This window comes from Pezoporus flaviventris, unplaced genomic scaffold, assembly GCF_033815535.1.
Source record: "Pezoporus flaviventris isolate CSIRO_AGI_PZ_B2104156 unplaced genomic scaffold, CSIRO_AGI_Pfla_v1 ptg000007l, whole genome shotgun sequence".
NCBI lineage: Eukaryota > Metazoa > Chordata > Aves > Psittaciformes > Psittacidae > Pezoporus > Pezoporus flaviventris.
Window position 1 is genome coordinate 55,369,816 of NW_026892555.1, and position 16,141 is coordinate 55,385,956.

General features: G+C 34.8%; 1 protein-coding gene across 1 annotated transcript in view; it reads left to right on the plus strand.

The window, feature by feature from the left end:
* The window catches only part of CDH7 (cadherin 7), an 80,325-nt gene that overhangs the window by 45,855 nt on the left and 18,329 nt on the right, over positions 1-16,141 (plus strand). The window contains exons 4-7 of the mRNA XM_061448860.1: positions 1,065-1,184; positions 3,334-3,501; positions 4,895-5,082; positions 14,370-14,623. Of these exons, the coding sequence (XP_061304844.1) occupies positions 1,065-1,184; positions 3,334-3,501; positions 4,895-5,082; positions 14,370-14,623 (730 nt within the window). The remainder of the gene's footprint in view (positions 1-1,064; positions 1,185-3,333; positions 3,502-4,894; positions 5,083-14,369; positions 14,624-16,141) is intronic.

A 16,141-nucleotide genomic window follows, 5' to 3' on the forward strand; every position in this document is an offset into this window, starting at 1 on the left:
TAACAAATGCTTTTCTTTAATCTTTTGTCTAAATCCAGTTTATGAAGGGTCTGATCCTGTGCTGAAGACCTTTTCTGGGTGTTTGCCAAATTGCTACAATATTAATTTGCAACCTAGCCTCCAAATGGGTCCCTGGGCTGTTGAATGGAAGGTCTCAATGTTCCAGACAATCTGCCTGTGAGAAAAAATAGCTCTTTCTGGCTGCCAGAGGCTGATGACCATGGCCAAGGCCTCCCAAGTGTTTTATCATGTTCTCAGCATACGTCATAGAAGCTGTTGTAAAAACAAAACAAATAGGAACTGGGATTGAAAGTATAACGAATAGGATCTAGATACAGAATGAGATCTTCACAGAATATATCCTTCTTGATAGCCAGTTAGACATTTCACTTTCTTACACCTGTCAACATAGAGACATTTCTTGCTCAAGAAATGTTTATGCAGCAGATTAACTGAATTGATACTGAAGTATTGCAGATTACTGAAGAAAATAGGTACTTTTAAAAGGAATTTGGAGACATCTCTCACCACTTTTCCTCTGAGCTGACACAAAAATTCTTCAGCCACTTTTTCAAAAAAGGATAAATTTATAGGTTACAATTAATTATATGTATGTACAACTCCCAAAATATATAAACATATATATATGTATATTTGAATTTCTTAACTACTCATTACAGTTTTAGCATGCAGACTTCTCTTCAAAAGTAAGCTATTACTGTATTTCATACTTAAGCATACTTCAGGCATCACCATCATGTAAAGAATACTGTTCATATGCCCTCTACCAAACAAAGACAGAGATAGAGAGGGGGAGCTACTGTGTGAGATGTTTTTTATTGCTGTGAGCCAGAGGCAGAGAATGACAGAATGCTTCTACAGCTGGTACTACTGGTTTACAAAGAGGACCTTATATTATAAGCTGAATCAGCATGGAAATTATGAATAATTGTGAAAAACACCACCTCATACTGTTTCCGATATATATTGACACAGCATGTTGAACAAGTATAGTTCATATTTTTGGATCTTTTATGCACAATAGTCCCTTAAACATTTTGCAGGTACCTCTGTGGTTCAAGTGACGGCCACTGATGCAGATGATCCTACTTATGGCAATAGTGCTAGAGTGGTTTACAGCATATTGCAAGGACAACCTTACTTTTCTGTGGAGCCAAAAACAGGTAAATTTCCATAAGCTGTCTGCAATAATGCTGGGTGTGGGGGGACAAGGACTGGGAGGAAGTGCATTAAAACTTGCTAGGAATTTACTAATGTGGTCTTGTGGATAATTGAATAGATTTATACTTTTGTTGCTGTTTTCACCTTTTTCCAGAATAAATTATGAAATTGACACATCTGAGCTATGTGATGAGCAGACATTGATGGAATGGGAGCTTTTCTCATCTTGTCAATCTGCTAGCTCCATGTTCTGCCACTTGTTGCTTGTCTTTCTGATCAATAAAAATTTCAAGATACTATGAACAAGTTTTTTTGCAGATGTTTGTTTTAGAAATACCTAAATGTCACATAGTCAGATTTCCTTAAGTATAGATTTATCTCTCCATTCTACTTTTAAACTGAAGCTTTGTTGTGGGAAATATTTTTTTTCTTTATTAGTTTGAAAAAGAAATCATGAAACTTTCTCTCTTTATCTGATATAATATTTTGATGCCACTTTCAAAGCATATTGCTGGTGTGAGATTTTTTTCCTATTTTTAGTGAAATTTTAGGAATATTTTAAGGCACAACAAAATACAATCTTTACTCTTCTGACAGTTTAATAGCCATTACCCATTCTACTGTATCATTCCACAGAATAGAAAAATAGGTTCTCACTCTGCTCAGTGGAGTTCGGTGCCTGAGCCTTCACTTACACCATTATGGAGAAGATTTATACTTTTTATTTCAGAGAAAGACAAGCTGATCAAAAGAGAAACAAACTATTTACCCTATTTATCATAACCTGTGATGTGAATCAGACCTGAATCCCAATGCTACGACGAAAAGGCAAAGCTATTTAACATTTGAACTTGCAGATATAAGTAATATCATTATCTTCATATTGCAACAGCTCCACAATGATATGATAGTTTCTTCTAAGTTAAAATCTTTAATGGTTGAGACTGAAATGTTTGCACACATTTTCATTTTGATGTGATACTCAGATTTCCTGTGTGCATGATAATTAGCTTCCAAATCATTGGTTAACTCTGCCTGGCAATTTAACTATGATAGAAAAGCCAGCAGACCAGAAAAAGTGGTGTAGAAACAATAACAATATAAAATTGTATGTTAATTGCATTTTAACATCGCCTGTAAAATTGGTGAAATAGTGCCAAACAGCCTGTTTGTGAAAAAAACTTTTAAACGCAGAGATGATTAATGGCAAGTCCTGCATTCGTAAGGGAAGAAAGAAATAAAATTCTAACTAAACATTCAGCAGCTATCAGATGAAGAAATATGTGTCCCAATGCACTTCTCTTTTATTTAGTTTGTTTATATTTCCTTTGCTGCTGACACTCAGTGCTGGTGGAGTAAACGGTTGCCTCTCTGGAAATCAAAGTTAGTGGCTGTACTATGTACTGAGCATGAAATATTCATAAAGTCATCACATTTGAGAAGGCATATTTATTTTCTGATATATATATCAACAGAACTGAAAGGATAGAACGCAGAGTTTTCGTCTTGCTTTCATTTCAGATCAATTAACTACAAATTGTTTGCAGATCATCAAATGGACAAACAAAAGCTATTTCAGACATTACAGTATTTTGATTAATAAATACTAAAAAAATCTTAATTATACTAATGCTTTAGCAATGCATATTTTTAGAGCAAATATATGCTCCCAGTAAAATGAGATAATTACATGTGGAGTGTGGTATGATATCAAAATTATTAAGAGTTTATGTGGTGAATTGATTATTCAAGAGATTGTGAAATAAATTTTGACCTTGTAATCTTAAAAATGAATACAGAATATTCTTTTCCCTAGCTCTAAAAAAGTGTGAAATCAAACACAAAATATGACATCTTCCAGGGAAGGGGGTGTTACCCAAATTATTGCAAATTTTATAGTTATGGGAGAAGATATTTAGAAAGCAAAGTCATATATGGCATTACACAAATAAAGTTGTACTAAATAAAAACTGGGGGGTTTTGGTGACTAAAAATAAGTTCAGCTCCTAGTCAAAAACTGAAATATTAATGTTGAAATGAATTCATTGCAACTCTTGTTGCAATCATTGCTCTGCAGCTACCTTTTAAAGGCAAACCCAGCTTTCACAGTAACATATTTGCTTGTTCAACTACTGCCATGTCTTACTGCAGGCGTTATCAAGACTGCGCTTCCAAATATGGATAGAGAAGCCAAGGACCAATACCTACTAGTTATTCAAGCAAAGGACATGGTTGGGCAAAATGGTGGATTATCAGGGACCACATCTGTAACTGTCACTCTGACTGATGTTAACGACAACCCACCTCGCTTTCCAAGACGTAGGTTGCTTTGTAAAAATATGACTTGTAATATTATTTGTAAACATTGTTATTTTCTTTACATCATGCTAGTCCTAAAAAAAAGAGTTCTCAGCTTCCATGTGCAAGTACTTTGTGAATCACTGACAGCAAGGAATATTATTGTTGTTATCATTATCATTATCATTATTATCATTATCATTATCATTATCAATCATTATCATTATCATCATTACTGCTACTACACTGGAAGAATCTTTTTTCCTTACCTACTGCATTTCAGATCATTTAAAATGAAATGATGTATAGCAGGTATATTTATTAATGTATTTTACTTCCTCTCTACAAATAAAGACAAAAAAAGGATACACCTCAATAGATATGTAGCTCTTAACACTTAGACCTCAGAATGCATAATTCTTAACTTGGCTCTTAATTCTTCATGTTCCTTTGGCATTTTAATAGGATTTACCATTAGGGTGTTTCCCAAGATGTTAATTGCAGAAGAGCCAGAAAGTTATCTTCCTTCCATTTACTCTCTTTGACCAGGGTAATTCTCATCCTAAACAAAGAAACAAGCACGGTTATATGTTCAAAACCAAAAAGCTCAGTTTATTAAGATCATTGGGGTGCTTTCTTCTTAAATAAAAAAAGGTCTTGCTAAGTAGAATCAAAATAATGTGAATAATATATTCATGTCGTCCCCAGCCTCACCTCCATTGATATAAAAAAATAGATCTGTATGTAACAGATTATTTCAAGCCACAAACTGATTGAAATAGTAGACTAACTGAAGTTATTTTTGAAGGTGAGGGTGTTATTGGCTGCAGATTGCACTCATATACCCTTCTGATAGCATATATATAATTTTCTACTTAAATGAAAAACTGTAATTATCAAGAATGCAGATGATGTACTTACTGTTAAAGAAATTGATATATAACTATTTCTGGTCACATTCATATTGCAAACTGCCTAATCAAGATGCACAGCTATGAAATAATAAGAGTTTCTGCTGTTATTATTTTACTTACTTGCTTTGTTTCCCCTTTTATGGAAAAAAAAGTAAAACATTTTCTGTGTTGGAACTCTGTAGCAGGCATTCACCTCATGATTTGCACTTAAGTTTTGAATTATGTTTCTGCAACTTTGCCTTGTACTTTTCTCATCATAGGAAGAAATTCTGGCCATAGTAATTAGAGTCCATCATAAGGAAAACCTAGCAAAAAGAGCAATTCTATTTTAAACTGAAGAATATATTCTGGTAGTACAAGTAAATATTTAAGTGTTTTAAAAGAAGGTAAATTTTAACAAGGCTTTTTTTTGGTGTTTTGAGTTTTTTTTTTAATTTTTTAGCCTATAGTCACAGAATGCTCTAAATTCATTAATTTTTTTTTTTTTTTTTATTCCACAGGATCATATCAGTATAATGTCCCAGAGTCTTTGCCAGTGGCTTCTGTGGTGGCCAGAATAAAAGCTGCAGATGCAGATGTGGGACCTAATGCTGAAATGGAGTATAAGATTGTGGATGGTGATGGCTTGGGAGTATTTAAAATTTCTGTTGACAAAGACACTCAGGAGGGAATCATAACAATTCAGAAGGTAAGTCTGATTTTCCTCACTGATTTGATCTGTATTTGTATAATATAAGAGCAGGCAATAAGAGTACAAGCCTTTGTTTCTAAAAGCCTTGTCTGCTGTAAAAGTTTTCATTGGCATATTTCATCTGCATTTCTGTGAGTTTGTGATTTTTGAGCTTTTTAATGATTTACACTGAAAATTATTGTGCGTCTTTTTGTCAATAGCTGTATTTCTTTCTTGTTTGTTTGTTTTTTTAAAGCTCCTGCACAAACAAGTTAGGATGGGAAACAAAATTTTTGTCTCATTGTTCTGGTAACAAAGAGAAAATGTGAAAATATATCTTACAGTAAAATATGCAAGCTCCAAATGCAAAATAGAACCCAAACATAATTAAAACAAACAAAAAAATATATTTCGTTCATTGATACAGTTCTATTCAGAAGGCACATATTGCTAATGTTAAAATTACATATTGAATCATAGAATACTTAGGGTCAGAAAGGACCTTAAGATCATCAAGTTCCAACCCCCCTGCCACAGGCAGGGACACCTCACACTAAAACATGCCACCCAGCTTTGTCCAACCTGGCCTTGAGCACTGCCCAACCTCCCTGGGCAACCCATTCCAGTGCCTCACCACCCTAACAGAAAGAATTTCCTCCTTACATCCAATCTAAACTTCCCCTGTTTAAGTTTTAACCCATTACCTCTTGTTCTATCAGTACAGTCCCTAATAAACAATCCATCCCCAGCATCCTTATACCCCCCCCCCCCTCCCCAGGGTACTGGAAGGCTGCTATGAGGTCTCCACACAGCCTTCTCTTCTCCAGGCTGAACAGAACCAACTTCCTCAGCCTGTCTTCATACGGGAGGTGCTCCAGTCCCCTGATCATCCTCGTGGCCCTTCTCTGGACTTGTTCCAACAGTTCCATGTCCTTTTTATGTTAAGGTCACCAGAACTGCACACAATACACCACGTGAAGTCTCATGAAAGCAGAGTAGAGGGGTAGGATCACCTCCTTTGATGTGTTGGTCACTATCCTTTTGATGCAGCCCAGGATATGGTTGGCTTTCTGGGCTGCAAGCGCACACTGAAGCCGGCTCATGTTCATTTTCTCATCAACCAACACCCCCAAGTCCTTCTCTGCAGGGCTGCTCTGAATCTCTTCTCTGCGCAACCTGTAGCTGTGCCTGGGATTGCTCCGACCCAGGTGTGGGACCTTACTCTTGCCATGGTTAAACTTCATAAGGATGGCATCAGCCCACCTTACAAGCATGTCAAGGTCCCTCTGGATGACATTCCTTCCCTCCAGGTTATCAAGAGAACCACAGGGCTTGGTGTCATCGGCAAACTTGCTGAGGATGCACTCAATCCCTGCAGAGTTGGGCAATGGTTATCCCTGCATGATGATATGTGCTTGTTAGTAAATAATCAGGGAAATAATTAGATCTGTAGCCTCGAATCTGTCTAAACATTTTACTATCCTGCATATGATGTTCTGTACACCTCTGACTGAAGTTAACACCCTCCTTTTCATGACCCTGAAATCAGCTGAAGTATTGAGAAACAGCTCAGACTTGAAATGTATGCCCAAATTTTGTAATTCCTGTGTATATATATGTTCAGGTGACATGTCTGAGTACACATTAAGCAGTAAAATTCCAAAGCAAAAACTTCTGAAAGTGCACACTTTGGTTCTGAAAGGAGATGCATGCTTTAACTTTGCACACTTTTGCTGCAGCCGTACATAGAAATGAACATGCTAGGCTTGAACATTGCTGCCAGTACTCTGAGAAGATGAAGGCACTGCTCCATTCAGTTTTGTGCTGGATGTTGTGGAGAAAGTGTATCACTTGGTTATTGTAGTCCTACTACAGAAACTAAGGATTTTACATACTGTTTTTAGAAAGATAACCATTTTGAGATAACTTGAAAAGCTGGCTTCCTCACTAGAAACTAAGATATTCCTTTTTTTTTTTTTTAACACGTAAGGCGCATCAAGTAAAAAAAGAAAAATTCTGTAAAAAAATTTTAGAGAAGTGATATGTGAGTATTCAATGAGCAAAGCAGGACTTTTGTATGTTCCAGGTACATGGAATATGAAAGAAAATGCTAGGGATCAGCAAAAATTGCAAATAAATTATTTATCTATATAAATTCAGGGTAACAAACTTTTGTAAAAACAGAGAGATACAAAGAATCTTGATACTAGAAAATTATTGTGGGTTTGGGTATTTCCCAGCATTACTTATGTATAATAGACTTGAGTAATTCATATATTGTTTTGAAAGGTGGGAAATCAGTGAATGAGATATGGGTGTGTTTAATTTTTTATTTGGCTTGGGTTTTTTTCTATGCACATTTGAACACATTTATTCTCTGCACCCAATGACACAGAGATTTCAAAACATCAAAAGTCAGCAGAAAAAAATAATGGATTTACTCTAACAGTGATTTTCATCAAAATGCAGAGTGTATTCTTCCCTCATGTGTATCTCTTCTGCATTGCTAAATCCAGATATGTCTTTGGTTTACATGGTTTATTCAGGTTGGATTTTTCACTAAACGTTTTGAGAACAGTGCTATTTTTCAAATAGTAGTAGTAGTTCTCATCGTTTTATAGCCCTGGAAGGACTGAGGATTACATGCGCCCAAATATGCCTAGCACCCAATGTTAGTATATGCTAGCTATTAGACTAAGCCTCAGTTCAAGGTAACATTTTGACAATAGTACTCATAATAACTCTCTTGACAATACAGTATCAGATAAGGAATATTTTCTCTGTGTTTTCATCCACCTGCCTGGTCTTTATCCCTCCAAATAGAAAACAGTAGGATTGTACTACGTTATGCCCACAACTAAGGATCATGTATGTACCATTATACAATTTTTGCTGCTATGTGTTTTCTCACACACTCGTGACAACTTATTTGCTTTTGTGCTGGTTAAGATATTTGAATAAAAGTTTAATTAGATGTGAAATTCATGTATTCCAGCAAGTTTCTTAAGTACACCCCCCCCCCCCCCCCCAATTTTTCAAGATTTTCTTTGGACAAGGACTAAATTTTGTTTACGAATTTATGGCTTAAATAATAACAGGAGGTTAAATCTGGGTAGAACTGATTTTTTTGTGAGATCAATGAAGCTAGAATTTAATCATATGAAGGGAGCTAGTAAAACTCAGTATTTAACTGTTTACTTGGTTATTTGCACTAAAACATAAAGTCTACCATCTTCATCAATACATTAGCTAAATTCAAATGCAAAAAATTTTGTCCAACATGTATCTAGGATGGTATATAAAACTGCTTAAGTTGTTTTTAAGATGCCGCGCTCTGTTTCCAACCTGCAAAAGATATGAAAAATGCTAAAAGACAATCTTTTCCAGCAACTGATATAAACAAGTGAATGGGATCCATAAGTGCAGTTCAGAGCAGTATTTTCATCTTACAGGATGGGTGGGTCAGTGGTGGGAAAATGGGTGAGGATCTTTTCCTGTAACCTGCTATGCTCACACAATTTGTTGCCTAGTAGTTTAAGTCACTGTGAAAACCTTCCTTTTTTCTTTTTCTTTTCCAATTTTCTCTCTTAGTTAGTAATAATAATAGTAATAATACTATGTAAGAGAGAAGTTCTCACTTGTCAAGTGAAATAGAAAAAAAGCTCTTCCTTTATTTTTATCCTGTACAGAGCAGTCTAGAGATACCACCTCCTCAAACTTTGTGCTAGAGTTCTGATGTTGCAAATAGAGTTAGAGTTTGGCTATTCTCCACCCTATAGTCACACTCTCTGTAGTGAATTCCTAAGTAAAGCTAAATTAGATATGTAAGTTACTTTTAAGCAGGATTTAGGAAAACAACCATCTTAGGTGATCTTTCCAGAAAAAAAAGAAAAAGAATATTTTGTACTTTTGAAAAGGAATTGGGTATTTATATTTCTTAGAAGTATTCACACTGTGACTCAGTTCTCCATCTGTAAAGTAGGATCAATTCCTTCCTGTGGTTTCATTTGTAAAGTACATTCTGATATCAATGCTCTGTTAGTACGGGCTCCCACAATTTGCATAGGTGCACTTCACAGTGGTGAGAGCTTTTGGAAGAAAAATGTAATTTTTCTGAATATATTAAAGTTTTTAAAAATGTGCTGGATTTGTCTCTGTGGTGTCAGCCTTCAAACTGCAGAAATGTTTGTGGAAATGAATGTTGATTCAGTTATTTAATACAACAAATTCTGAAGTGTCTATGCAAACCTAAGTTTGTGCAATTTCAAAGTGAACTCATGTGGACTGTTCACGGAAACCTAATTGTAATAAACATGAATGAAATCCTGGCTTCACACTCTAAGCAAAATGCACATACAAGACCATATTGTCTGTAGTTTATAGCACAATTCCTAAAAATAATGTACAGAAATACGCCTTGTATAAGTACAGACCTCACTTTATTCACAAAGTTGCAGGCTATAGTTAGACTTCAGTAATAATAATAGTTTAGTAGAAAAAAATCTGAAGATAAAAACCTGATAGATGATCTGTATCCACCTACAACTTTATCAAATACTTGGTGCTTAAAGTAGTGATGCTGATTTAATAATAAAAAAGGCTGCAAAATCTATTTTTATTGGATGCATCATATATGACTTTTTGGAATGTTATGAGATCTGATTCGAACCATTTGGAAGTCTATGGAGAGATTGCAGTAGACTTAAGTGCAAAAAACAAGAAGCCTGAAGACTATAGAGAGAGGGTTGTCATGTCTTACTAGAGCTAGGGGCAAGCATTAAGAAGATTTTTCCCTGGTACAGTTCTTGCTCAATTTGGCTTAATTTTTTTTCCCCCTCAATGCACAGACCTACCACCAATATCAACAGCCAACTTGAATGTTAGAGGACAAGATGTGAAAATAGTGTTGCAATGTACTTTGTCATAGAAACTGACTGCTAAGAGATTGTTCTAAAACCTGGATTCATTCCAAGAGTAATATTAACAATTTTATAAAAATGAGAGGCTTATGCAAAAGCTTTTAAGTGAAAAAGCTATCCTTCTATTACAGTTAACATTTCACTTTTTTTTTTTTCAGTTAGAATTTTTTCTTTTAATTCTTTACTGAAGTTCACAATGTAAGAGCTTGAGGATTCCATGGTTCCTTTGAGGGATACTGTGCATTTGTTTGATGTACTGCAGTTTTCAATGTAAAACCTAAGATGGACTTAAAAATGGGATTTTCATCTCTGAAAAGTGCATTATCACGAAGTCACCATACGATAAAAGATAAACATTACAAAAAGATAGGCTTCCTGTGAACACTAACTTCATATCCAGCTCCTGTAGTATAGATGACTTATTTTCCTTCAGACAGGATAAAATTCTTACCCTTTAAAAGGAAAAAAAAGCAAAACCCAAACAAACCAAAACCAAAAAAAGGCCTCACAAACCTCCGTATGAGAGAAAGATGAATGGATCCTGCACAGAATCTAATCAGATAACATTAATGCACAGATATTAATGAAGCTGTCAAGCTCTATTCACTGTACTGAAGGACTGAAGCATACATTTTCCATTTAACCTTCAACACAAAGTGATTTGTAGTAGTCTGTTGACTTGGTATTCCATTATTGGAATCTTGTCCTTTTGTTATAGCAAGAAATAATGAAGATATGATCTAAAGGCCAGTTAAATAATACTGTCTATATAACAGACATTCGTGATAATTAGATAAGAAGAAACAAAAAAAGAGGAAATGTTCTCAGTTCATTTGTTCAGTCTTTCTTTAATATCCGTAATATGTAGTATCTTCATTATAATATCATTGAATTGTTAACACATTTCCACGAGGTCAAGAACTCTTGCATGCTAATTATATTTTAGAGGTTTTGTTTAATTTTCAAGATTATATTATGCGTCAAAGCCTGGTGCCTGTGTATTCACCACTGGATCTGAGGATGTACCTTATAGGACCAGACTGAGGATGATTGCAGAATTTTTAGAGATTGTCACAACCCACAGTAGATAAACTCTGTTACAAAGATCTAAAATAAAACAATAATATTGCATCTGTATAACACACTACATTTAATGTCTTAAAAACCTTCTGACAATCCATACTTCCCTCTTTTAGATGCCAGCTCTTTTCCACTGTATATGTTGATGTAATAGATTTTTTAAATTTATTTATTTTTAATTTTAAAAGAACCTTATAGCTTTTGGAAACTATCAATAACACTGGATACCAGCAGGTATCTAAAGTAATCCTAAGGCAGGATTCATGTCACTGAAAGCAGATGTTTATTTCTTCTACTTATTGAGACTTCCTTACCAGTGACTGGTGAAAAACAGGCATTTAAAAGTAGACATCTGATTTCTTCTCTACAAGAATTTTGCTATACTCATAGTAAGCACTATGTGGTGATTTTCTCAGATGTACATGGCTAAGTTAGAGAAGGTAAAAGTAACACTTAGTAAGCAAGCCTGCTCAGAATATGCATCTATATCATTACTTTTTCATCCTTCTCAATGAGGAAATACCTTTCTAATGAAAGTGAGCTTTGTGTATCCTCTGCTAGTCTAACACTCCTGTAATTCAGTCAAATAAAGAACGAATTATTTCTCCAAGAATGAAATTCTATACTTTAGAAGTGTGTCAGCCCTTGTGATAAACATTCACATGGAAAGCATATTTTTATAATTTCAAAAATTAGAGGTCTAATTTAGTCTTTAATCAATAAACATGGGGATATCTTAAAAATTAATTTAAATAATATTTTGTTATTATAGTCTTTAGTCTATTAAAATTAAAATTTATGTAATTTGTCCAATCACATAGACCATGCTCTACACACTTTCTTTATTAAATCAGAATTATTATAATATCTTTTCTTAAGATGACTGTGGTGTTGTAATTAGCGTATCTCGAGGATATCTTGTCTTCAGTCTCATAATATATATTATAGAATCATAGAATGGTTTGGGTTGGAAGGGACCTTAAAGATCATCTGCTTCGAACCCCACTGCCATGGGCAAGGACACCTTCCACTAGACCAAAAAGCCCATCAAACCTGGCTTTGAACACAGCCAGTGATGGGGCATCCACAGCTTTTCTGGGCAACCTGCTCCACCCTCATAGTAAAGAATTTCTTCCTAACTAATATTCTTCTGAATGTTTAATCTAATCTCTAAATCTCTTTCAATTTACAGCTATTCCCCCTTGTATTTACAAGGGCCCTACATGCTTCTGTAAGAATTGCCTCTCCAGGTTACTTGTGGGCCCCTTTTAGGTATTGGAAGACTGTTACAAGGTCTCCCCAGAGCCTTCTCTTCCCTAGGCTGATATTTTAATGTATTTGATTGCTGTAATCTCAGTCATTCAATTTCAACAGATGTCACTGATTAATGCAAATGAATTAACCTCCCCTTTTCCACTACATATGTTTGTACTGTCTGATTGAAAATATAGTTCACTAGAAGCTTGGGTTTTGGTTGTTTGGTTGGGTTTTTTTTAGAACAACAAATCTCAGTCTTTTGTCTTTGACATTCTTCAGGTTATAAATTCTTCAGTTAATATGATGCTTTTACTAGAAAATGTGAAGACTTTAAGATATGTGTGCTTGATTGTCTTCTCCTTAACCTTGCTTCTCATCTGGTCATATCAGTTTCTTAAGTATTACCATCATACAATATAGTTTCTGAGGCACTTTTCATCATCCTGTCACCACATTACGTTTGCATTATGCCTTTGAGGTTAGTTTCCTAGCACAAATATTGTATTTTAGGTATAAAACCAAGATTAAATTAAAAAAAAAAAATCCAGCTATGCTTTAGTAATAAATACTGACCAGTTGTATCCAGTATAGTGACCAGTATCCAGAAAACCTTTCTTTTATGGCATATCTGTGTTTGGAGAACTATACGTACTACAGCTCTGATTCAATCCAAGAGTTTGCATAACATGAGAATCACATGTATTCCCATTTGGAGAAACCTTTTGTTGCTACATAGAGGTTATAAAATTTCAGTGCCTTTGTGATGTGTTGGATTACATTTTTCATTTTTAAATCTAGACTTTTTGCAACAGTATTGTAACACCAGCATAATTGCTTACTTTAAGTTACTCATTTGGGATTTATGCTACTGAAACTCAATGAAGAACTTAGAGCCTTGCACTTGTAGGTCAACAGATGTGTGTTTCACCTCTGCTGCTCCTCTGAGTGAATACAGTGACATTTTGCAGATGATGTCAGATTATTTTGCAAACACATTTTAGATCCCTATGATGCATTCAGAATCAGAACTGTGGAAAACCTTTTTTAATCTGTTTTATGCACTTGGAATTCTAGTTTTTAAAAAATAGTTGAGTAACCAGACTGCAGTTTTTTAGAAATGCTTGGGTGTTTTGTTGTTGTACTTAATCATTAAACTTGGAATTTCAAAAGAATAGCTGGGCATTTGGTGTGAGTGGACAAACTAAGACTATAGATATAAGGAAAATGGTGCTAACATTAATGTGAGGCTTTCATTTGATAACCGCCTGCAAAGTAAGATACTTTTTTGCCTCCAAAATAATTTTCTTTATGGGACTCTTCTCCAGACAACAAATATACCATTAGTTGGGGGTGGTAATTTTTAATTCCAATTCAGTATTTATTTAAACAAACCCTGTACTTATCAAAGAAAATTAAAGCAGAATGAAGGTGAAAGAAAAACAATGTGCATTTTAATTAATAAGAAAAATAAACAAAAACAATCTCAAGGCTGCATCTCGGTACAAAATATTCTCATACAAACAATGCAGTTTAACTGACTGCCGCATTTTCTTCACAAATTCATACAGAGATTAAAGTCAATCCCAATGCTCTGCAAAAAAAGCCCCCAACAAAAAGAACAACCCACCCACAAATTTCTGAATGAGGTGTTTTCACTAGTGAATTTTATAGAGTTGTTATGTTTGGGTAGTATAGTATAAAGTATATGACATTACCTTAGATAAAATGTGAATAAGACAAAAAGAAGTATTGATTCACAGTTATGAACTAATGGGGGAGAATGTGGTCCTCACAGAAAGTTTTGCCATTTCATTCACATGGTAGAAATACTTTTATCATTAAAGTCATTGGGTAGTACTCACTAGCAAGACACTGCAAATAGTGTTTTGACAAAGCTAAAAACTGAGCCATCAGCTATGCTCTGCCAATCAAAAGAGGAGGTTGGATGCAAGTGGCAACGTTCATTTTGTATTTATTGATAGCTTTAAGTGAAAGTTTTATGTCAACATCACAGGATAATAAAATTTCCAAATAACTTCACCTGTACAGGAGCTGGATTTTGAAGCTAAGACAAGCTATACGCTGAGGATAGAAGCAGCAAATATGCATATTGACCCTCGCTTCCTGAGTCTGGGACCCTTCAGTGACATGACAACAGTGAAGATTATTGTAGAAGATGTTGATGAGCCGCCTGTGTTTACTTCACGTTTGTACTCCATGGTGGTGTCTGAAGCAGCAAAGGTGGGCACTATCATTGGAACTGTAGCGGCCCATGATCCAGATGCCTCAAATAGCCCTGTCAGGTAATTATGTCTTAACTATTTATTCATTTAACCATTGAAGTCATTCATTTTGATGTGAGAAAGTCTTTAATTACAATGAAAACAATTATTATTTTTTTTTCCCTCGCAAAAGAAGATTGAGATGTTCTAAGAGTTTATTTTTACTTTTGTATGCTTGAACTACACAATCTCTGAGAAAAGAATATATTTTAATCTCTATAAAACAAAGAAGTGAAGATATAGTTTCAGGATTACAAACGAAAAATCCTCAACATATTACTCATATCTATTTCTCTGTAAATTTACAGAGTCTTTTATTATTTAGAACAATTATGTTCTCTTAAATCAACATAGACAAAAAACCCCAAACAAACAAAGCCGCCATATATGTGTGTGTATGTGTGTGTGTAATATAATTGCACATAGAGTCCTCCATGGTAAACCAGAGACAAGGTCCCACAGTAAAACATTAGGAAAAAACTCTTATTGTGAGAGAAATGGATAGGATAAGACATGTCCTGTCCTAGTCTGAGTGGTTAAATGGAATTATCTTTTGATTTTTGCAAATTTTGCTGCAGACAAATGCTGAATACTAGAGATGTGTGAAAACTGTCAAGGGTTTCTTCCTTTGCTTACAGTCTGTAAAGTACGTACACATCTTCCACAGTATAATGTCCAGGTTCATAAAGAAACCATAAGAAAACACAAATTATCAGTCTCATGTTTGTCTGCATCTAAGGTCAAAGATCAGGAACAAAGACTCACCACTTGAGTTAAACCAATAGAGTTACTTAGAGCTTTTCTTATGGAGAATAGTGATAATAATTGTCAAAGGAACATGCAGAGGATCTAAAGGGTAATACTTCTGACTCAGGAATTTTGAGAACTTAATAACCTGTATGAGAAGGAACACATTCACAATTGGAAGTTAGTACCAAGTTTCATTCATTATTATTGTTCATTTAAGGCATACGTAGAAAACAGGTACAAGCCTCATTTAGAGATCACCTTTTTTGTGATGCTGGATTTTTACTTTCATGCATTGAGGATGATATTGGAACTGTAGTGTATCTCTGTAATTTCTAAAGCAGCCATCTCAAATTGAAAAAATAAAGCACTCTGTTTCACCCTTAGAGGTGACATAAGTATTATCTCTCTCTTTCATTATATATTTGCAACATATTCAAAATAACTGATTCCTATCATTCATAAACAAGTCCTAGATGGATGGTTGGCATGTATTTACTCGTGAAATTTATCTTTGCTGAGATTTTTCTTTCCTGTGGCAGTGTTTTCTGGCACTGATGTTAGCATCTGTTGCACAATATCTGGTTTAGAGGAATCATGTAGGGTGGGATTAAATGCAGTTCCATAAATGCAGTCCATACTCAGAATTTCTTTGAATTCTATGCAGACATAAGCATGACTTTGATTTGATCAGATTACTTTTAGAATTCCAACATGAAAACTAGCTATATCACCAGCTTAACTAACATCCTGGAGAATTCTTCTGCTTCAAAGTCATATGGAATTTGAGAA